The sequence below is a fragment of the Liolophura sinensis genome, chromosome 6 (genome assembly GCF_032854445.1).
Source record: "Liolophura sinensis isolate JHLJ2023 chromosome 6, CUHK_Ljap_v2, whole genome shotgun sequence".
NCBI lineage: Eukaryota > Metazoa > Mollusca > Polyplacophora > Chitonida > Chitonidae > Liolophura > Liolophura sinensis.
In genome coordinates, this window is record NC_088300.1 from 29,929,534 (window position 1) to 29,953,114 (window position 23,581).

General features: G+C 40.2%; 1 protein-coding gene across 1 annotated transcript; it reads left to right on the forward strand.

The window, feature by feature from the left end:
* Window positions 1–242: 242 nt before the first annotated feature.
* LOC135467079 (opsin-5-like) lies at window positions 243–21,594 on the forward strand. The gene is made up of 6 exons (XM_064744839.1): window positions 243–366; window positions 1,511–1,693; window positions 2,542–2,667; window positions 3,493–3,755; window positions 4,709–4,812; window positions 21,438–21,594. Exons 1-6 carry the CDS (start codon window positions 243–245, stop codon window positions 21,592–21,594), a joined length of 957 nt encoding a protein of 318 aa, XP_064600909.1.
* The last annotated feature ends 1,987 nt before the right edge of the window (window positions 21,595–23,581 follow it).

A 23,581-nucleotide genomic window follows, 5' to 3' on the forward strand; every position in this document is an offset into this window, starting at 1 on the left:
TTCAGCGCACGGCTTCGTTCCTGTATGAACGAATGAGAAGTCATTCCCTGGTTTTGCGCATTTACTTGTGATGCTAGCGGTACACAGTCCATGTATCCATATATACGTATCACTGCTATGTTATGACTGCCACAGTTCGCAGGTAGCGGAGACGTCGGGACGAATCCAGCCAAGAATCACACAGAACGGCTGTTCCATGGACATTCTTGCATTCTTATCCTTATCTGTAAACCTGTGATACAATGTCTCCACGCTTGGATATGATAAACTTCACGGACAAAATTACAGCAAGTGCTTCAACGGAGTCTATTTCAAAACTCTCCCCAAACTGGGACTTTGTCGTTGCCTTGTACAGTGTGTCTATAGGTAAGTTATCCCGCCTTTCGTTTTGGACAAACTATACTTTTGTTAAGGCACCACATTGAAATGTTCCGGCGGGACGTATCCACCTGGTAAGCCAGAGTTCCGGATTCAATCCCAACCGGACAATGTCAACTGAAAAAAGGCAGTCTAAAGTCATAGTACTAGGGGCCTATAATTTGCTAACATTTAAGCATTTGCATTTGGAATAAAAACCTGATTGCGATAAATTGACAAGAGACCTTATTCAGCTATCACAGTTTCGTCGTTGCTCTGGTTTTACTCTCTGTGTTGTACGTCTTCAGTTATATTAGTACCTCCTGACATCGTGCTAAGCACAGTGAGATGGTGTGGGATTTACAGTTTACTTTTGAGGATTGGGTCGCCAGGCTTACCACAGATACAGTAAATTTAACAGCATAAAGACCGTAGCGTAACCCTGTACTGTCAATGGAGTCAACCAATCTTTAAAAAGACTTTAACCTCCTAACAAGGCAAGCGACACACCAACAAACACAAAGCTGCTAGTGGAATTTGGCTTTGGGATTTGGTGAATTTGCCAGCGCTGTAGGCATTCTTCTTTGACAAAGTGTTAAAAATAACTAGGCTATCTCTGAATGAAATGTATTGAAGTTTTCAGTTTTTGTTTGATACTTATGAGCAACAACGGTCCTGCTTTTTGAAATTGTGATATCTTAAAATGAGCTTTTTGAAGCTACCAACATGTATACAATTCTAAACGAAATTCATACGGCCGACCAAACTTAACTATTTTAACTTTAAAATAAGAAGTTCTGTACATGTAAAGGTGGAAGTTCTGCACAACCTAAAGCGTGTAGGTTGGTGTTAGTGCCTATATTTATCCACATACTAACATAGAAACGTTCAGATACATTACTTGGGTGATTTATTCTCAGTCTAGCTTCGCAACCCAAGCAGCTTTCGAAATATGATCAGAAAGACACTGACAGATTAATAATAGGCTATTATATGAACCAAAAGTTAAAGGCTGCATATCGGCCACACGTTAATTTCTTTGCTTTCTCATTAGTCCATAAACCAACATCGAGATAGCTATTAGCACTGCGCTCTCATGCTGAAGCGCATTCACGTTATAACGATATTCTTGCATTGTCACTTCCGTTTCCAGCCACGTCCTCCTTATGCCTGAATGGGATTCTCCTGAGCGTTGCGTACAGGAAGAGGAAACGTCTGCGCATAATTGAGTGTCTGATCATAAACCTGGCTGTTAGTGACATAGGACTGGCTCTCACCGTTTTCCCTTTGTTTATTTATTCCAACATTAATCATCGCTGGAGTTTCGGAGATGCAGGTAATTGTGCTTCATAGAAATTCCCATCAGGGTTATTGGAATGTCTCATTGATAAAAGTTGCCAAACAATGGTCAAAGGTGTCTAAGCAAAGGTGTTAGATTTTCCATTTCCCTCGAGAGAATTGCTCGCGCGATTAATTTCGCTACAGCCTTGAAAAATTATCTGCTCTATATTTCGCAACTTCAGCCATTTTCAGACATCACAGGCTGTCGTACTCTACATACCAGGACATCATATTTCATTCTGGAAATGAGACCTTCCCACAAGTTACCTTCTGTGTTAGTGTCAGATTGTCTGTCACCGTATTCTTTGGAAATCCTTTGGGTTATTGATGACACTCGCTGCCAGACGCACTCACGCCAGATAAATCACTGAATAAATACACGTGTATTCTACATTGCTCAGCACTGTAAGGAAAATGAAAAAAATCAACCCTTAAATCACCTCTCTATATTGCTTTGGATAGTAAAGCATTGCTGTGCATTGTAAAGTAAATTATGAAGAAATCAATCCGTAGGTCAGAACTTAATATTGCTCTGGATTGTAAAGCAAATAATAAAAAAACCAATCCATAAACTAAGAAACCAAAACAATCAGTCACATCTCTATATTGCTCTGAATTGTAAAGTAACTAAATAAAAACATCACTGGTTATGTCACAACTCTATAGGTTCGTTTGAGTTTAGACGACACTCCAAGAAAGAAACAGCGATCGATTTTTGTTGATTAGAATACTCGTGAAACAAATCACACTACTGAGATCGCTAAATCCCGCTGTGCCCAATGTACTCTCCATCACTGTGAGTTATTTTACCTGAATCTAATATGTCTTCGCTCTTCGTTACAGGTTGCCGCTATTTTGCCTTTATGTCGTTTTCTCTGGGGGTGGCCAGCATGATGTCCTTAGCGGAGATAGCATTTATGCGGTACCAGATGGTGTGTAAAAGTTCGGCCTCATGTACACCATGTCATGGTGAGCCCTGTTTAATGACGTTACATTTACTCGTGCAAGGTCGACCCGATTCCGAGGTGGATTTGATCATATTCATTCAGTAGCAAGCGGAATCGTACTCTGTATTAACACATCATTTACTATGACTCAATCTTACTCTTCTCAAGACATTCACGTGCACCCAATTAAGCTTTGATCACACAGTATGACAATCGCCGTAAAAATTACAAAAGGCTAAGTGCCGCACGTGCAATTTGTTCGTAGGCAAAGCCTATTGTAACTGCCATTGTGACACGTGTTATAAACATTTTTGCAAGAGCCACTCCCACTGTCCATCAGTGAACGATGAAAAGCAAAGCAAATTATTTATACTTTGAATTTATTTATCTGGCTGCTGATTAACGATGTACTGGAGCAATTTGACTATGACTGAATTTCCCCGAGTAAACCATTATGTCAGATACCCAGCTGACAAATTACGATCGGTGGTCGAGCGGTTAAAGGTGCTGATCTTCCAGTCTTCTATTGTACAATATACAATAGGAGCCGGTTCAAACTCGGCATCAGACAACGAATTTGTACATTTCCCCGCTTTCAAGCTTGGTTAGTAAATAGCACGTCAGCACCTTGACAAAGGTCTTTGGCTTACCCCGGTTTTTTCTACTAATAAAAACTGATTTGTATAAGTGAATCATTCTTGTTTGTTAATCAACAATGAAAAAAAAAAGATGAATAAGTATCCAAGAATTTAGGCGATTGCGCTAGTGAGGGTCACATTTATACGTCGAAGGTGTATTTAATATCGTGAATAATAGATTGTGCTTGTTTTTTTTTTCTTGTATATAGTGTATCGTGGACGATTGTCTGATAAAGTGATGCTCATTGTCTTCCCGTATTTACACGGCATAACCTGGGCATCGGGTCCTTTCTTTGGATGGGGGGAATATGGCTATACTCCATACGGAACGGCATGCAGTTTGTTCTGGGACATGCGCAATCTCTCCTTCCTGGTATCAGCTTGTATCTTTTGCTTGGCGGTTCCTGTGGGAATTATGGTATTCAGCTATTCGAAAATCATTCAGAAGAAGAACAAGTCGGATCGTTCAATGGTAAACAGAAAAAAAGCAAGAGATAAACGATCTTCAAATCTGACCATGGTAAGTAGATTACGGTTGCATGCATCTTAGTTTTAACCTCGTAAGCCTTATACAAGAGTTTTGAGTTCGAACTCTTTTATCGATGAAGATAGCAAAAGTCCTACTGTATCATGTGACCTGTCGAAAATGTTACGCAACTATTTTTGATCACTTTTACTATAACACGGGTGTCTGAAAAAAGTCTGATAAAAAGTCTTTTAGATCAGACGAAAGATGGAGAAAATTCAGAATCTGAGCGTTTGTGAACTTGAGAAGTTCCCACAGGAAAGAGGTGTTATTTGTGCCTCTGGAAAAGGTCAAGATTGCCTAAAGTCACATGACACTTTAGGTCTGTTTTATCCTTGCAACAAAAGAGTTCCAACTGGACAGTCCTTTATTGGCAACGCCGTGTTTAATAGTTCCGATAGAAATAACTAAGATTTGCATTACTACATTAAGAAACATTCTGCTGGTGGACTTTGGATTTGATTCATGTGACTATCCATTGAATGTGATGACAACACAACATTTTCACCAACTCCAGACCAGTGACGTTTAATAAATTTCATATATTTTATCTACTTCTGCGCAAGTTTGAGTGTTATTTGGCGTCTAAGCTGCCACAAATTAAGTAGAATAAAACCTTAGCTGAGGTAAATAAACAGAGCGGTTTCACTTTGAACTATTTGTCAACTATCACGCTGTCTTCGCTACCTTGCTTTTACTCTCTATGCTGTTGTATTTCATATTAGTTAATCTAAAGTGTTAATCAAATACTGACACATAATAACATCATGTTGTACATGCCAGGTAGCAGAGCATGGTTGCCAAAATAGACAAATTAACGAATTCACCAAATGAACAAAACTGATACTATACGGTAAAGAGGCGAATTGACTATAATCTGCTGTTATTTCTGTTTTCAGAAGACAATGTCCATGTGTGCAGCATTCGTAATAGCCTGGACGCCGTATGCCATTGTCGGACTACTGACAATGGTGATTCCATTGAAGGAGTTCCCAATGCCAATGTTTGTTTTGCCATCACTATGTGCCAAGTCTTCTGTGACAACAAACCCTATTTTACATGCCGCCATGAGCTCGAGCTACAGAAGGGACATCAAACTATTGTTCGTGCATATAAAGCAGATTTTGTGCTGTGCTTTCTGTCATCGGAAATCAGCCAAAGTTACAACAAACCTAGAAAATAAAGGAATTTTGCTGAAAACGTTAGACAGAAACTGTCACGTGATATCGAGTGATAACAGTCCAGCTTCTTCCGATCGATCAACATCGTTGTAATCTCCAGGACGAAGGAGAGAATAATGTGATTGGCTACAACAAAGTCAATTCAAATCGTGGAATTGTTTTTGCACTACTGAAGAGCACTCATGCATCGAAAAGTGTGACGTAATATAGGGAGAAGAAGAAAAAAGAGCACGGCCCTGAATAGCTTTGGTAAAGATGTGAAAGGGTATGACGAGCTCCTTGTTCGTGTGTTTATGGCTATGATAAAATACTATGAACCGGCCATCATGTGATGTTAATGGCGAGAAAAGTAGACACTTGTTGAAAATGTGATGCTGACAAAGTGATAATAGCGGACGATGATAATGCATTGTGATAAGCGGACTGTGGTCGTCTTTGTGATAAGTGATAAGCATATTTAAAAGCAAGTAACGTAAAACACTAACCTAAAGTGTGTGTCAGACTAAAGACCATTAAACATTGTCTAGGGAAAATAGTTCGGGTTATTTAAAGATCATTCTACTCGGTTGGCAAAATTCTAAAACAACCAGCGTTCTGTTTTGCTGGACAATGTTAAATGGTTTTCATGCGATGTATTCTTCATTTTAGTGCTTTTTTTTGCTTTAAACTGTTTGGAAAAGACGTTTGGAGTTACGCCATCTGGGTGGTTTTGTCGCAACGTAATTCCTCAATGCATCATCTTGCATTGGAAGCAAAGTGAACTGCCTCACCTATTTCAGCACCACGTGTAAGTAAACTCAAACATTCCGTCTACAGTACACGACCCGATGTGACAATAGGAAATTGGGCAAGCGCCACCATGGATGTTGTTACCTTACATGACTCACGATATATGACCAACAATATGACCGCCGCATGAAGACTGGCGTTCAAAGGGAATTTACATTAAAATTCCGTTAATGGAGACAAGTGCTCACTCTAATTTAGGGATCGGTTCATGAAGCATACTTAGTGTTAAGTAGCTCTGAGCCAAGAACACTTCATGAAACCGGTCACAATTTCGCATTCTGTTCTGGACAGCACACTGTTTTGTTTACTACACAACATTAACCTTCTTTAACCAAAATGCTTGAAATATTTACATGATGCGATTACTGCAGATGAAAGTATATATTTTCAGAATAACACTACACGAATTCATATCTCGAAAGGGTAAAGCGTTGTAATTGTTTGTTTATTGTAAAATGTAACGCCATTTTTAGATTCTTCATTTTATCAAAAATGGCAGATTTTTAGGTTTGGTTATGAATGAAAATACTAAGGGACGTCGATTGTTAAATATCATTAACTATATACTGAAAATGTAGCTATAATGCATCAGATGTTGATTTATAAGCTTTAAGTTTGTAATGACTCCTTCCAGTGGGATTTGTTAGTTTATACACCCACACATACGCATTCGCATACACAATGAAGGCGACACTAGGTCGGAAGAAACAAGAAAGCCAAAAACACTTATAAAAATTTAAAAATAAAATATGATACTGAACGCGACAGTGTTTGTATGTAACTTTCTAAAAAGGAGAATTGAATGCATAACAAAGGGACAAACCCTAAAACAAGTTCTTTGAGAGACAGTGCCTTTCACACATTTTTGTGATAGTATTACGACAGACTTGTTGTGTGCTAAATAAATATATTTCTGTTATGTAAACAAAGTGCTTGTTGTTCTTGCGCAGGAAATTTGTAGATTTCCCCTCTATCGATTCTCATAAAGCCTTGGTGACAATAAGCGGTTTACGGCGCTTGTGTGACAGTTTGTGCAGTCTAACGTTTGCTAAACTTTTCCTCCGCCAATCTCATGTACATATGTGTACGACGCATGTGGAAGCTAGGCAAAGGCCGGTGGTTTATGACGGGCACTCCGGCTTCCTCTAACGATACAAATGAGTGCCATCATTGAATAAATAAATATAATTATGTTCTACAAGTACCTATACCTAACATACGCGTATCTGAGAAACTCGCTCTTACATATTTAATTTTTTTCCGGGGGTCTAGTTAGATACTAATCTTAACGGTTGTGTTAATTGCCATATTTTATTTGATGAAGTTCTTGTTTTCTCATCTTGTCACAGCCTTTTGCGATGTACTCTTTGTATATCGATATCGAAACTCACATTCACATATATCCCGTGCTGGGATGGTTGATAAGGACTACTGTGACAGCGCATCGTCACAGCTTCTCATCTCATTTTCGCCAATTCGCATCGCATCACAATTTCTCATCGTCCCTTTGCTAAAGGGTATCATCGTTTCTTCTCATCGGTTTATCGGTTCATCGCCCCTTCGCGTCGTAACTTCTCCCCTTCGCATCGCAATTACACTCCCAAGCAAATAACAGGCAAACGCTGTGGCCCTTATCGGCCATCATACATATTATCATTATTAGTTTAAAGCGTACGGTTCAATGTTAATCTTTTGTGGAGTAATGCATGAGACGTGGGTATGACAAACAATACGATTTCATACTTCAGTTTGCTTTTTTGTTATGTTTTGTCGTGGATGGTTTGGATAATAAGCGTTTTGTTTTCTTTAACCAATGGCAGGTTTGTGTGGAATACATCATGGTAGAAATACATTTACCAGGTATTAAAGAAACGTATGTGTTTTATGATATTTTTGGTTATATGCCGAAGCCAACAGCTTTATATACAGAAATCAACGTGGCACACAAAAACGCACAGTGGAAATGCTAAGATCATTTATTTCAGATGCATGTACAAGAAGTCTAGCTCAAAAAATTTTCGTTGTGCAAAAAATCGGAAACAGATGCGTTCCGGGAACCTCTTTCATGCTTTTTCCCCTATAATTTTCAAACAAAATCAAGGCTTGTTTCTGCCAAAGACAATACATAATGATAAAAAACACAGATAGCTAACCTTATGTTCGAGGTATCGTGACAGGCATCTTGTAAAAAAGTTTCTACCCGAAAGAAACCAAGTTAGATGCATTCATTTACTTGATTTTTGTACTCATACGATGGCTGTTTAAGTGGTCTTCAACAAACACATAACTGCGCAAACAGCCCTTGAGTGCAGTTTACCCAGTGATTGTTGCCCAAGGACCACGAATAATCGGGGTGTGAGGTGGTGTCGTACGTGACGATTGTCTGTTCAAGATCGGGTTCGAACCCACCCCTCATGTACCATCGGTTTTGAGTTTCGTACCTTATACCGATACCTTATATTTATTCGATTTGTGTTTTACGTCGTACTCAAGTATATTTCACTTATACTACGGCGTCCAGCGTTATGGTGGCAGGAAACTGAACAGAGCCGTCATCCGGAAATTAAACTCTAAAGGGTCTCTAAAGGACTGCTGTGAACGTCCCAAAGTCACTGCTGAGCTTTATCATTGCATATGCACTTTTATCTGTGATTGCGCTGCCTCACATTGCATTCGCTACTACCCATCAAGGAAATTATTCAGCTCAAACTGGTTTTTAACTTGGTTATGCCATTGGATGTTAAGGTCATGTATGTACGGAAAAGCCAAACATCAAAAATGTAAAAGCGACCCAAACAACATAGGACATCCATCATCCGTTATCTGCTGAGGACTGACGACATCACGGCCATCTTATCACGTCGGGTACTGCCAGAATACTCTTACTCACACCACGTTTTTCTACATAGTTTTTCGATTTTCTCAAATCCGGGAACTTCATTCAGTTGTGGTGAACGACGAGGATTGAAGGTAACATGGGAATTGAAGATATACGACAAATGAACAAAAAGGGATTCTTGTTCATTTGTCGTTATCACTCTCAGAACAGTGCCTGATAATATCCGGAAAAATATATTGTATTTGACAACAGAACAATATGGTACCATATGTAACAGCCAAAGCGTAGTTTTAGACTCTTCTTCCCGTGAGGCAGAGTTTGGAATTGACTTTCATGTTATTTAGAAATTTTCACCTCCTTGTCTTCGCGAATAGGCGCGGGTAAAACAGCAAATGCCCGGATGCCGGCGACTTCGAACAGCATTTTTTTTCTTTTTATATTTAATGACACAGATTTGGTTGTGATATTGACGCCACGGGTATTCCAGGAATGGCACTATGGGATAAACCGTGATCTGGTTTTCTATATACTGTCACAGGCGAGCCAACATTAAGCAACTACTGATTCCACCACGGACAGATAAACTTTTGTGGCTGAATTCTGAATTCTTCCACATGGTGCAGATCTGTCATTTCTCGGTTCTCAAGTCTGGTGCTGATGAAAAGCTCCGCTGAACTTATCCGACAAGGAGGCCAATGATATTTGCTGGTGGCTGGTCGATGGTTAAGGATGGCGTTTTTTTGCGCGTTTATGCTTCTGATACTGTCTGATATCTTAGCTAGGAGAGGTGGATCGCGGCCGTATGGTTAAAGTGATTGTCCAAGGGACACGCGCGGCGTGGGTTCATAACCAGTTTCGCTACTTGGCTGCCTCGCTACTTAGCCTTGTATTATAAAGGTCGAGCTTTGGCTTCGATGCCTCGTTACTTGACTCCTTGAAAGTCAGGATTAGGACGCGAGGTAGCGAGGCAGCGAGATATATGATGTACAAGCCTATACAACACACATGGGAAATTTCATCAGTAACTTTCCAAAGGTCAGTAGTTTATTTCTAGCACGCTGGATTCTTCCGCCCATAAAACTGACCATCATTCTTGAGTATGGCCATACAGAAACAGATAATAAATCTTTAATTATGGAACTCCACTGATATATAAATGCCAGTATCACGTAATGTTGTTACAATGCGCAGCTTTGGGGTTGTGACGTTATGACATTGTGATAGTGCCCCTTTGAGCCGGGCCACTTTACCCCAAGGTGGCGCACATCAGTGGATTTCAGCGTAGGGGGAAGCATACAATAATTAATAATATGAAATAGGCAAAACCTAAGACCGAACGCAGGTCTACGTATACATTGTACATCTATTAGGCAAATTAATAACTAGGGGTACATGTGCTACATTATCTATTATCTACATATAAGCCATTTATATAGAAGCTGAAAGCGTAAACAAAGAATTTGTCAAATATATAGACCTATTTTGGCTGTTGCGTATGTCGAATGTGGGAAAATACTTGTTCGGTTTTTGTATCTTTCTGCCTGATACCATCGGCATCGCTGTTATGAACGTACGGCCTGTGCTGTTTTCGCCTAGTACCCGCCCCCCCCAAAAAAACATGTGAATAATGTGAATAATAAATATTGAGTAAAATATCCGACAAGTGTCAAGAGAACCCTTTTCATTCGAAAAAGCATCAATTTACATTCAACTGAGTCATGTGAAAAGTTCATTGAAGCTAGCATACAGCCGATCGCTGATTTGCGCGTGATTGCTATACCTCAAGGCTGAACTTTGTCGAGTATTAAGGCTCTTACGCCAACAATGGCTAGGAGTTACAGAGAAAGAAAATGTTTAAAAGATTAATTGTGATTATGTGTCAGGAGGTGAAAATCAAAAACGTTCAGCGCACACAAATTTTAGAATCTGGAGCGGTTGATTCTGTTTGGTATTTTTCCCATCATCATTTTCACCATGGCAGCCATTATAGACCGGAAGTTCGGCGGCCATATTTACCGTGTCTCAAGAATATGACTGGTAAATGAATTAAACTTACACCATACGCGTAGGCCTCTCTTCGCTCGGTATTATCCATAAACTATGCATTTTACTAACTGAAATATTCATTTCACAAGAATTTTAAGGTGAATCGGGTAGCTAAAGTCATGTTTTGTTCAAAATTTTCATGTACATGTACATAAAACAATGATAAAATGAAGAGAGACACGAGTAGGGTGTCTCACGTTTAGCCTCGTGGCTTATTCCTTCGAGCAGACATCTAACTAATATTCTTCAGAGAAAATGCCTTAAGTGTTCCAAGAAATCTATATTGTGCGTCCCTTGGATGCAAGACATTGCTATGTATCAAGTCTTAATGAGAAGAAAGGTCGGGAGAAAGTTTTTGTGACTACCTCGTTCCAAACGTATAATTTCAGAGAAATTGTTCAAAATTTATCCAAAAGCTATTGTACTAATTTATGTCTAGAGGTTGTCTCCAGAACTAAAACGTGCAATTGCTTCACGAGCAACGTAGGCTACAAAATTATGTGTAAACTGGTGGTTGGTTTCTTTTCTATTCGTTAAATTGGAACGGCGCTATTTATTTACCAGAGAATTATCGTCATGCCTAGATAAGCCTTTTAGCAGCGAGTCTCTAGGCGTAACCAAGGCACGAGAATGTGGGTGCAAATTGGACGGAACAACAGATGTTTATTGTACAGTTGAATTTTCTTTTTCGTGCGTTGTCATTACCAGCATTATCGAGTTACAAGTTGTCTCCTGGTGATTACGATGCTAACCAATATTTTTGAGAGAAATGGATTTTAATTTGTGCGTCACATGTGCTCATAACATGTGCTACAGAAGTAATACGAGCTTAAATAAATAAATAAATAAATAAATAAATAAATAAAAAATAAATAAAATAAAACATAAATAAATAAATAAAAACAATTCAAGTAAATACAAAGTCCCCTTGAAGCTAGAGGCTAGAGGACAATAGTCCTATCCTGGTATACATGTGATTATACAACAGCCATGCACCTGTAAGCCGGTTACCCTCCGAGATTACTTTTTTTCACTTAAAAAGAAAATATAATTTTCACATACCAGTAAAGTGACTTTTGGTGACGGAATCATTGCCTAATTTTCATTGCACTTTTTTTTCACCCCTGATTGCAATACCCCAGGGAAGTGTGACATCAATCGAATGACCCGTTCTATGGAAATTTCAGAACAGACAAACCGGGGTTCCTTACTTTATACTTACATGTAAACTGCATTCGAAACTACGAAAATGATATAGGTAGCTAGCGGATTCTAACAACTAACAGTATTTTATATCGCTGGACCAGTTATTTGCTTTTGATCTGGTAATTATACTTATTTATCAGTTTATTTGATGAGTGTTTAACATAAGGGCAGGAAAATAACGAAAATGACGAGGTCCACGTCTTTACGACTATTAGTTTACTAACAACATCGTTACGGTCTAATACACTGCACTACAAAAAGGCCGTTTAGTATTAAACGCCCCGTTAATAAGTTGTGTGCTGAACATGTTAAGAAATGCATCCTTAGATAAAGCACGAATGACCTAAACATGTTTGATGTGCAAACGTGTTTGGTGCCTTTAACGTTTGCTCTCATAACCAATCTGACATCCAAACATGTACGTGTTTAAAATCTAAACATATATTGGCTTCAGCACTTATCTTCAGCACTGCTAAATACGTTTATAGGGATAAATCTTTGACTTTACAGCCTACAATAATTTATGACGAAGTTCTCACTTGTCTTTTGACTATAATCCTTTAAAGTATATAAAAATAAAAACGTCACTAAAATGTATTTTCACAGATACTGTTATGTGTATAGGCCCGCATTCTAGACGTGTATAAATGCACTTCGCGATCTGATCTATGCTTTCGGGGTATGGTTTTAGCGTCCGGTAGAAATTACTACAAATAAAGTATTGTCTCTACCAGACTACCCAATCCTTACGTCCAAAAAGACCACAAGTGATGCTATCTAATCAAAACACGCCCATATGGTATCGCAACTGGCGTGGTCGTGGGGTGACACATGACCCCTTTGTTCGTCAATAGTTTTCTGTTACCAGATCGGGCTCCTGCATCGAACGTCTGGTGACGTTGCTTCTCTCTTGAATTAGCTTTTTCTTGATCTCCCAGTGTTTTACATCGCCACATTTAAATTTACAGTTCTAAATAAGGCATTGTGAAAAAATAGCCTTTTTTTAATTTCATAACCCAAATGCCTTAGCATGTTAGATTATGCTGGTATTATTGCATCCAGCAAAGTGAATGACACATTATTGTTTTCTTGGTAACTTTAACACATGCTTCTGTTGTTTAGGGGTAAAACTATAGGCTGTCACCATTTTAGTTGTTTATCAGTCCTCACAGATAGATATGGTATGTTGTGTCCTTGTGATTTTAAATAAATTACCCTGATACATTAGTACATCTATTCTTCAAAGTTGAATATTCAAACATATAACATGAAGATTAATGATCTTGACCTTTTTTTGTGGTTTCTGATTTAATAGGAATCTGAAGTGCAAAGCGACCTTTGAAGTAATACAGAGTTGAGCAGGCCGTGAAATTTGCACGGGAAGCAGGACACAGAGCTGACAGCTAAACAGACGTAAGCATTGCTTTTGGCGTTTGTAAAAGTTTCATGTGAAAAGGGTAGTTCCTCCTCAACACCTAGATTAGCGTAGCTGTTTTGTAATGTTGTTTTCCTTATGTGTTTCACCGGCCCCGATAGCACAGTTGGTAGAGCGTCCGCATCGGGAGCGGTAGATCAAAAGATTTTCAAAGAGGAACTTGCAGCTTTTTCGCTTGGCGAGCATGAAGGGGATAGTGCAACGACTGGTTAACCCGTATCATTATAATGGCTCGGGCGGAGCGGTTTAGGAACAGAAAACTATTGACGAACAAAGGGGTCACGGTAAGGCGTCTCAGTGAAGCAGCACTAGATAAAAGAGCGGTGGAAATCCGTCCTGCAACAAGGAGGCACATTGCATTCTAAGGATTCCTTCGTGGTATTGTTTTATTTATTTATTTATTTGATTGGTGTTTTACGCCGTACTCAAGAATATTTCACTTATACGACGGTGGCCAGCATTATGGTGGGTGGAAACCGGGCACAGCCCGGGGGAAACCCACGACCGTCCGCAGGTTGCTGGCAGACCTTCCCACTTACGGCCGGAGAGGAAGCCAGCATGAGCTGGACTTGAACTCACAGCGACCGCATTGGTGAGAGGCTCCTGGGTCATTACGCTGCGCAACTTTTTGATAAATGTCTTTTGTAAGGCACATTCAAGCACATTCTTGTAAATGCATTAGGCCATATTTCTGCATGCACAACAAAGTAATAGCGTATTTTTGCTACAGTAATGTGATAGTGTACCTTAAAACTGTCTTATAGGAGGTTTCACATTTTGTCAAGCATGAAGAATAAATCCTGCTTTTGTTTTTTCCTTTTTGTGTGTATCCCATGGTATTAGTCACCATCAGTGTGAATATTCTATCTTGTAAAATATGAAGTAAATAAAATTCAGTTAAATTACTTTTGTATATTCTTTTCAAAATTATGTGTCTTTTTCTTTTATCTAAATGCCCAGGGGCCTCCGTGGGTCAGTTGATCAGCGCGCTAGCGAAGCGTAATGACCCAAGAGCCTCTCACCAATGCGGTCGCTGTGAGTTCAAGTCCAGCTCAGGCTGCTTCCTCTCCGGCCTTACGTGGGGAGGTCTGACAGCAACCAGTGGGTGGTCGTGGGTTTCCCGCGGGCCCTGTCCGGTTTCCTCCCGCCAAAATACTGGCCAGCGTCGTATAAGTGAAAACACCAATCAAATAAAAAAAATAAATCTAAATAACCATTTCAAAACACATTATATTAATACAGACAGCTGTGAACCACGGAATGTGAATGAGAGATGAAAATAAATGTATTTCATTTGCTTCCTAATTTTGCATTCATTAGTTATTTATTATTGTCATTCTCGACTGATTTCTTATAATATGTTTAGACGCTAAACATGTTTTCTCCTAGACAGAGTCAAAACGTGTTTTAAAATATGCTAAATGACTAAACGTGTTGAGGCGTATAACGTTTATTTATTTATTTATTTCATTGGTGTTTTACTCTGTACTCAAAAATATTTCACCCCAGAGCCCAGGGGAAACTAACGACCAGAGGAAGCCAGAATTAGTTGGACTTGAACTCACGGCGACCGCATATGTGAGAAGCTCCTGTGTACTTCCGGGGCGTATAACATATTAAGGATCTAAACATGCAAAAAATAACGGACAAATCATGCGCTTAGATTTGCGCATAAAAATAAACGATTTAAATAAACGCCGCTTTTGCTGTGTGTTACACGTATATACACAGACAGTTTTGCATGAACTACTGTCGAAACCGAGGCTACTAGGTCCTTAAAAATACCAATATCTCTGGATCTTGAACTTGAAAGACTATATTGAAACTTTTACATAAGCAGTTCATTCAAAGCCAGTGTGCGGTGTTCCCAGACTAAATATCACAGCTAACGTGATTCCCTGGAGGTTATTTAATATTTCTGATTAAGCCTACATTCAATGGAGTTTGTTTGTGGTGTCCATTTTTTCCCAGTCAATGAATGATTATGGCTTAGCACCACTTCGACAATATTGCAGCCTTATCCTAGCAAGCTCAGTAAATGATGGACTGATTAGGCCGGACTTATCTGACAGTACTAGTAGTCAACTTCTTGGATGCCGGGCTAGAGCGGCGCAATGACCCAGTAGCATCTCAGCAATGTGATCGGTGTGAGTTCAAATCTAGCTCATGCTGGCTTCCTCTCCTGCCGTACGAGGGAAGATCTGTCAGCTACCTGCGGATGGCCGTGGGTTTTCCCCAGGAAACCAGGCAAACCCAGGGGCCCTGTCCTTTTATAAATAAGTTAAAATATTTTCACATAATTTCATGTGCATGTTATGCAGGCTTATAAATAGTAATTGACAGTATACGGTTAGAGGGCGGGGTAAATTTGCCAAAGCCTGAAGGAGCGTGGAAGCCCAATTTACAACTTGTCAGACGACAGTTGTGGCATCACAATTTATTCTTCCAAGAATTATTAATTTTAATGAATGTACAGCTCCTTGTTGCTTTTGTAATCTGCGGCATTGTGTCATTGTTATCTGCGGCCATTGTGTCATTTTAGCAGAGATTTATGGAACAAGTGATGAAATCTAAGAAATGAGTTGTACTTGACTGATGTACTCTTTGTCTATGTTGTAAGTGAGATTCGAACTCGTGTACTTGTACACAGAAATCGTACCCGCTAATCTTTACACAGATCACCGATCACAGCACCATGCCGCAATGTATCAAGGCCTACTTGAAGAAGCAGAGAATCGCACTGACGCGTGATAGCAGATTAAAACGTGCAGACAGTTCACGAAGGTTCAGTTGCGAAGGATTTTTCCACTTTTATCGATATAACTAACGACACAGTGCTATAGTAAGAGTTCTAGCAATTTCGCGTCATCGCACAAAAATCTGCTGGCCACAACTGCGTAAAAATGACTTTATCATGCTTTACATATAATGGCGATATTGTTGCCCGCGAGTGTTTTATTTGACGTGTTGTCCAGTTTCTCTGACAGAAGCCGTGTGTAAATACGGGAGTTATGCACCTCCTATCACCCCTGGTTTTAAATAATTTCACATCATACCCTCGACACTTGAAATCTATGCATTTTGATATGTACTGCCAAAAGAAATACAACAATAAATGTACACAACAACATATATTATTTCCTTCTATTTTTATACAATACACACATGCACCTTTCCAACCTCAAAGGGTCTGGAAATTTGCATATTACACTGCAGCCTGGGGCGTACAATCAACATGTTTAACACACTCACAATATCAGTGGCCTATCTCGTCAAGCTCTACTCGATCACTCACTGATAAATACAGACCCATTATCCTTTATAAGTCAGCTTGGGAAATTCCCAGTGACGTAAATCTTTAAAAGTTGCAGACAACCAATGACACATGGCTACGCATCAGCTGTCGTTACTCAGTCTGCGGCAATTATGTGCCTGAAAAGTTAGCCTCAACACTTACGGCTGGAAACGCACTCGCAGCATGTTTATCCATCTACTGACTGGTAGGAATATTATAACAACAGTATAACAGTTTTCTAACACTTTGGACGAATTGGTTGAGTGGCTGTTGTTGTTGTCTTGCCTTCGAGCCGATCGACAGCTCAAAAGCACTTTTCACTGCCAGTCGGCGAGCATACCAGCCTATCTTCGCCTGACCAGCCAGTCGGTCAGCTTTCAATGGGATCACATGACGTAAACCGTTTAGTAATAGTTTGTGTATGGATTTTCCCTCTCTCAGGCATTTGTGCCATTTGACTGGCTCTTTGATAACTGGGTCACGAAGCTGTTTCAACGGAGAATGGATCTATATTTATCAGTGGGTGATCGAGTAAAGAAAGACGACATAGGCCACTGGTATTGTGAGTGCACGTATTCAAGAGTTTCCTACTATCATGTATCTAAAACTTTGTATTCTATTATATCTCTGTGGAAAACTCGAAATAATCCTTATAAAAAAGCAAATATATGCAATATGTATAAGTTTGCTTTGTATCTTGGCATGGGTCGTTAGGTTGACAATTTGAGAAAAGTTTAGCTTTTTCTAGCCAATGCCATAGTCTTAAAAGACAATAGTTTATAGTCTTAACACATTATGCTCTGTACATCCCATGTACTTTTAGGATCATTTTAACTTGTTGGTTGTTGCCCTGTGTAAGATGGACACAAATATAGAGTGAAATCCAGATTTGCGCATTTTCTGATAAATGTCACATGTGAATAGTCTTCCATCATAATTTCACTTGCCATCGGATCCGATCTAAACTGATTACCCGGACTACCCGGATTAGTCCAGGTGTTGCTCGTAGACTGCAAGTCCACATAAAGAGTGTCAATTTAAGTAGATTGAATAAAGGTTTTGAATTTGGTGTCACGTTACATGCTCGCTTACTGTAGATATCTGACGAAGCCAAACTATATTCTGCTAAATAAACTTCTTTTCAAGAAATTATGTCTGATTCTAAATGCGTGTCCTGTGAAATGTCGCTCGAAACTGGAAAATACGCAAAATAAAGCACTCTGTGGCGAGCAGTAGCCATTATGTTCGCGCTTGCCAGAGCTGTAACAGAGATCAAACACCTTAAGTGGGCGACAATAACTCTTACGTAATTCATGTCTAACTATCTTCCGTTAATATTATATATATTTTAAGATATCGTGACACTTATTTTATTAATAAAACTGACCTTTGGATATTTGACTCTGGGTATTGTTTATTGTTGACCGGCCGGGACTGTGATTTGGACATGTGGCATAATATATGGGCAATGGAACAAGACTTTGACATTACTATAAAATTAAGTGCTGTGAGGCCGATTTCAGACTATGAATTAAGTCGGAAAAAGCACTCGCAACTGAACATTAGTGGAATTGTTAGTGCTTTTTCCATTACAGAAAGCAATAACTTTATATTTATTTATTGATTGATTGATTTATTTATGTATTTATTTATTTATTACATTGTATTCACTGTGCCAAGCCAGGTTTTTGGTCTACAGCAGCAACGCCCGGCCGACTATTGTATGTTAATGACCGTATGTTTTCAAAATGCCTTGGCATTGGACTTAGGGATGCCGTATTGACCCAAAGATGAGAGTCTATTTGCCAACACGGTGATCCTAAGGCTAGAAACGAGGCTGCCTTAAAATCGTCACATTTCTGCTGTAAAGGACCAACACTCCGCGGAGTGGCCATTTTACAATCAAGGTATGGTTTTAGTATATGATATCATCATACTTGCTACCAACGATATATCTGCCAGTCTGGCCAACACGACTTTGAACTCAACAATTACAGCCTTGAACTGGAATGGTCAGTTCTCACTGTAATCGAAAAATAACATACGCTGTCAGTTAACAATGTATGGTACATGGGACATGCTATTTGTGTGACAGTGCTTGCATTATCTTTACTTATACGGAATCACCAGGCGTACTTACATTGTAAAGACAAGTCAAACAATTATAGTGTCAGAAGATGGAAATACATTTTCGTGTATGTACAGTCTTACCTATTCATATCACTGGAATATTGCCATTTCCTCTCTGGTTATGAATCCTGGAATCATATGCCCACGGGTTCTGCACTGTTTTCTTCTACCATAATGCTGGTCACTGTCGTATAAGTGAAATATTCTTGACTACGGCGTAAAACACCAATCAAATAAACAAAATTTATTATTTATTTATTTGATTGGTGTTTTACGCCGTAGTCAAGAATATTTCACTTATACGACGGCGGCCAGCATTATAGTGGGAGGAAACCGGGCAGAGCCCGGGGGAAACCCACGACCATTCGCAGGTTGCTGCAGGCCTTCCACGTACGGGCGGAGAGGAAGCCAGCAAGAAATAAACAAAATAAATGCATCACTAAACGAGCATTTTAGCATTTTATGCATCACTTAAGGGTTTATTGGCACCATATGATCACGAATGGGGCTTATTAGACCCAAAGGCATTTCTGAAAGGAGCTTATTGCTACCGTATGCATCAATGAAGTGGCTTATTGGCACCATAGGCGTCACTGAAGGGGCTTATTGGCACCGTATACATCACTAAAGGGGCTTATTGCTACCACAGGCATCACCAAAGGGGCTTATTGGCACCGTAAGCATCACTGAAGGGGCTTATTGGCACCACAGACATCACTGAGTGGGTTTATTGGCACCAAACGCACCACTGAAGGGCTTATTGTCACCGTAAGCATCACTGAATGGGTTTATTTGCAGCGTAGGTATCACCGAGTGGACTTCTTGGCAGCGTATGCATCACTGAATGGACTTCTTGGCACCGTACGCATCACAGATCCTCATCGGCTGAAGTATACTCCAATATATCCTCAAAAAGACACAGTCCTCAATAAAGACCCTCATTAAACACACCCTAGAGACTTCTTTCAAAGGCATTTAGACATAGCATTTTGGCACGTCGCTTAATGAATAAATAGAAGTTATGACCCATGTATTTGTTATGTTACCCTTGAGACCTTATGTCTGTGTAAACCATTCTAAACCCGAACCAGAAGATCGATCGACTTATTGATTCACTTAACTGGAGACTGTGCAAACCAGAATGTGCGATAACCGACTTGAGGACGAAGAGGAAATATTTCACTGGAATCTTTGGTCAAATTTCCTTTGATCAAATGCCAGTGTTTGTTAAGAATGTTTCTTATATTCCTTTGACGATTGTGATACGTGGTTATAAAACGTATTTGTTTGTTGGACACGGTTTTAGTAGTATTTTTCTTCCGGTGGAGACTCATAGGACGGTCCTCAAATTTCACTTTGATGACTTTGGAATCAACTTCAGTTTCAGAGTAGCCTCTGATGAGCAATTTAGATTTGACGAGTGCCGATTTCTCAAAGAAATCCGGCGCATTGTTGCAATTACGCCAGTACCTGGTGATTTCACCGCTAATAAAAGATTTGAAGCAGGACGGGTGTTGTGCCGACCCCTGTGTAGACATTGGTACGTTTCGGTGAGCTTTGAGTAGCATTTCAGATTTAGGATCGAGTCCCGCTTTAATCTCTTTCCCTTAAAGATAGTAATGAAATTTGAAATCTCATAAGTAAATTTAAGGAGTGAGTGTTGTTGGTTCCAAGCTCAAAGAGATGTTTAGCCATCATGACTTCATGAGACTTCATGATAATCATCTGTGAATCTTTTGTGAAAGATTATGACATTGCGATGAGGAAATTTGTTCAGAATCTGATTGATGTGCCTGAAAATGGCAATGTCACAAAGGTAAAGGGAGTGGGCTGCACCCTGGGCCAGGTAGAGGCAAGGACCTACGTGAAATCCTGCGTAAATCCAAATCAAAACATATGCTATCTTAATTTTTGTCGTGGACTCCTGATGAGGGTATAAGCGAGCATTACTTGTCAAAGATACCCGAAACACAGCAAACATAGTCATGTATAGACTGAACCAATCTATGACAACCTTTCACGTATATACAGAACTGTCTCTTTTAGATATATACTATTTACGCAGCTTGCTGAAATGGACAGTGTCGAGTTTGAGTCTACCCCAGTTTGGGTGTGGCTTACTGGATCAGTTTTCTCTGAATTTGGTCCATTCCTCTTATGGAGGGCATCAAGAGAGGTAGTACCAAGATTACCGATGTTAAAGTCTTAGGTATGACTGAATTCGGGATTGAACCCCTGACCTACGGCCTACGAGATCCCTTTTCCTGATCATCAGTTGCTCATGGGAAATGGGAAATATTATTGACTTTAAATGGTGTCCTTATACAGTGTATTTGTGTTTCCGTCATAAAAGTCAGGAGTTAACACTCGGAGGTTAAGTTGTAGCTTTGTACCACTGGGAAGTCTCAGTAGTTAACACTTGGAAAGAACCAGGTACCACGGGTCAGTAATCCTTGTATTGCTTCCTAGAAAATATCAAGGAAAAAGATCGTCCCTGTACCCGTCAGATGAACGAAGTCCTCCCGGTATAAGCTACTCAAGGAATGGGAAATGCCAGAGTGTCTAATTACAAAGCTTCTAAGATGTAACACGTGGTTACTGACGGATCAGTTCAGGCGTTTACGTGACGTCTCATCCTTCATAATGCCCCCAGCGCCCCTCCATTTGAGGCGTGGGAACATCTGTGAATAGCCTGGTTTTGTACCAGGCAACAGTTTTACCGAAAACAAGCCGTTGGAGTCCAGGTGGATCAGGAGTTCATCTGGGACAAGACGGATGCGCAACTTCTGCCTCACTGTTTGATAGAGAGACGACTACCGCATGCCGCAACTACCAAGCCAGTAGAGGGTGATGTTCAGCCTTGAACCCAAGTGGAGGTGACTTCCCCTGATCTTGCTTTCTGCTCGACGCCCTGTCCAGTATGTGTAACTTGGCCCCATGATCCACACTGTCTTACCGACACAATCTGTAACACAAATCAGACTCGGCAGAAATTTTTGTTGAACAATATGCAAACGTTAATCCAAACAACGTATACAGGCCAACTGCCAACTACACAGTGAAAGGCATTCTTATGTACCACCTCCTTAAAACTTCAAAATCGCCAGGAGTCATTCCTTCGGCCGCGGCGTGTGTGGCAGCGCCGATACGAAATGAATGAGGTTTGTACCTCGTAACTTCAATACCCAGAAAAAGTGCAAACACCGTCTGGTCAGGGCCGAAAACAGGTATCTGTTTAAGGGGGAACAATTGAAATTACAGAAAAAACTGAGCACATAACAGGACCCGACGCGAGACCAAATAGCCCGTCAGTGCCTGCACTAGTCAAAGATTGCGACCCTTTCTCGTCAGGACTATGGTAGCCCATTCTCCGTTTAATCAGTTTTAGAATAACGAATGTGAATGTACAGCGTATTGCCTTGATTCCTGATGCTAACGTCCGAGATGACTAGGCTTCGCGTATTCGGCCGAGATCGCGAATGAGAAGTAAATTGCCCCACGCGGAGAAAATCGGAAATGCTAACAGAAATGCCGCCCTGCACATCGAAGCTTCATAAGCTGATATACTCACCTTATCCTGGACGGATAACATGCCCCGAAGTATTTCTATTGTAATAGGGGTTCGGATGTCTGACTCTGTACCCTGACGTTTAATCCCTTCCAACAATTTTTGAATTATAAAATATTGCGCAACTAAGTTTATGAAAACAGCCAATGCCTATTGGGTAAGTAGTAGCTGTCGTCGCAGATAGCCGACGTCGCAATAAGCGAGCAATGTACAGCACTAACTAACTGAGCGGAATTGGCCACAAAATAGCAAGGTTTGAATCCCAATGAAAGTCATAAACAGAGCTCGGGCTACGCTATATGCTCGCCATGTTGAATCTGAAAAGGACGACAGCAATAAACAGATTGCCTCACTCATCAAAGTTGGACGTACCAGAGACTTTGGGGTATCGGTGTTGTATAACTATAGGGAATAGCTCAAGAAAGGGGATGTCTTTAACCCGCCCATTGCCGCTCTATTCGTCTGGTCACCCTGACTACTTCCACTTGCCCTTGAAGTAGGCCCCACGTGCCCCCAAGGCATCCTCAGTGTAAAGCTCTAACACGTCATTATTAACCCGTAACTGATCCAAGAAAACAGTTACCCCATTACAGTTAATCAGGAATTTCAGCCGCAAAAGTAACTTTTCATAGACTCTGTTAATCTACGCAAATGATACGACTTATAAGTTCCGATAGTGGCGTCAATAAAGCGTCTCAAAAAGACACGTCCGGGGCGCACTGCCTTACACGCAAATCTAGGTAAGCCAATTTGTGACTGAAGCTGTTTAAGAGTTACTTTCTTCTTGGTAGGAGTGTACCGAAACTCTTCGATAAGCTGTTGGAGTTAATCCTCCGGGAGGCAAAAAACCATATCTACTAAATCCAGCTCCAAACCCAGATATATGACCTGGAACAGGAAGCGGTACATTTATCAACTGCGACAGGATATTCTTTATATAAAGCAGTCTGACCTGTTTGCGCGGGCAACGAAAAAATAATCGTCAAGGTAATGGAGGACCCAGTGCAGCACCGTCTTGCTTTTTGATACACCATTCTAGGAATGTACTGAATTATTCAACATTGAGCAACTCAAGGAACACCAAAAGGCAAACTTATCGAAATAAAAGTTTCCCTTACAATTAAATCCCAGCTGGTCGAACTCCCCGGGGAGAACAGGCAGAAGTCAGAAAGCTGACTGTAAATCGGGTTTTGCTAACAGACGCACTTTTCTCAATTACTGAATAATTTTTACAGCGTCGTAAGTTTTTGAATAAATTACTGAACATACTTTGGGGTCTATAT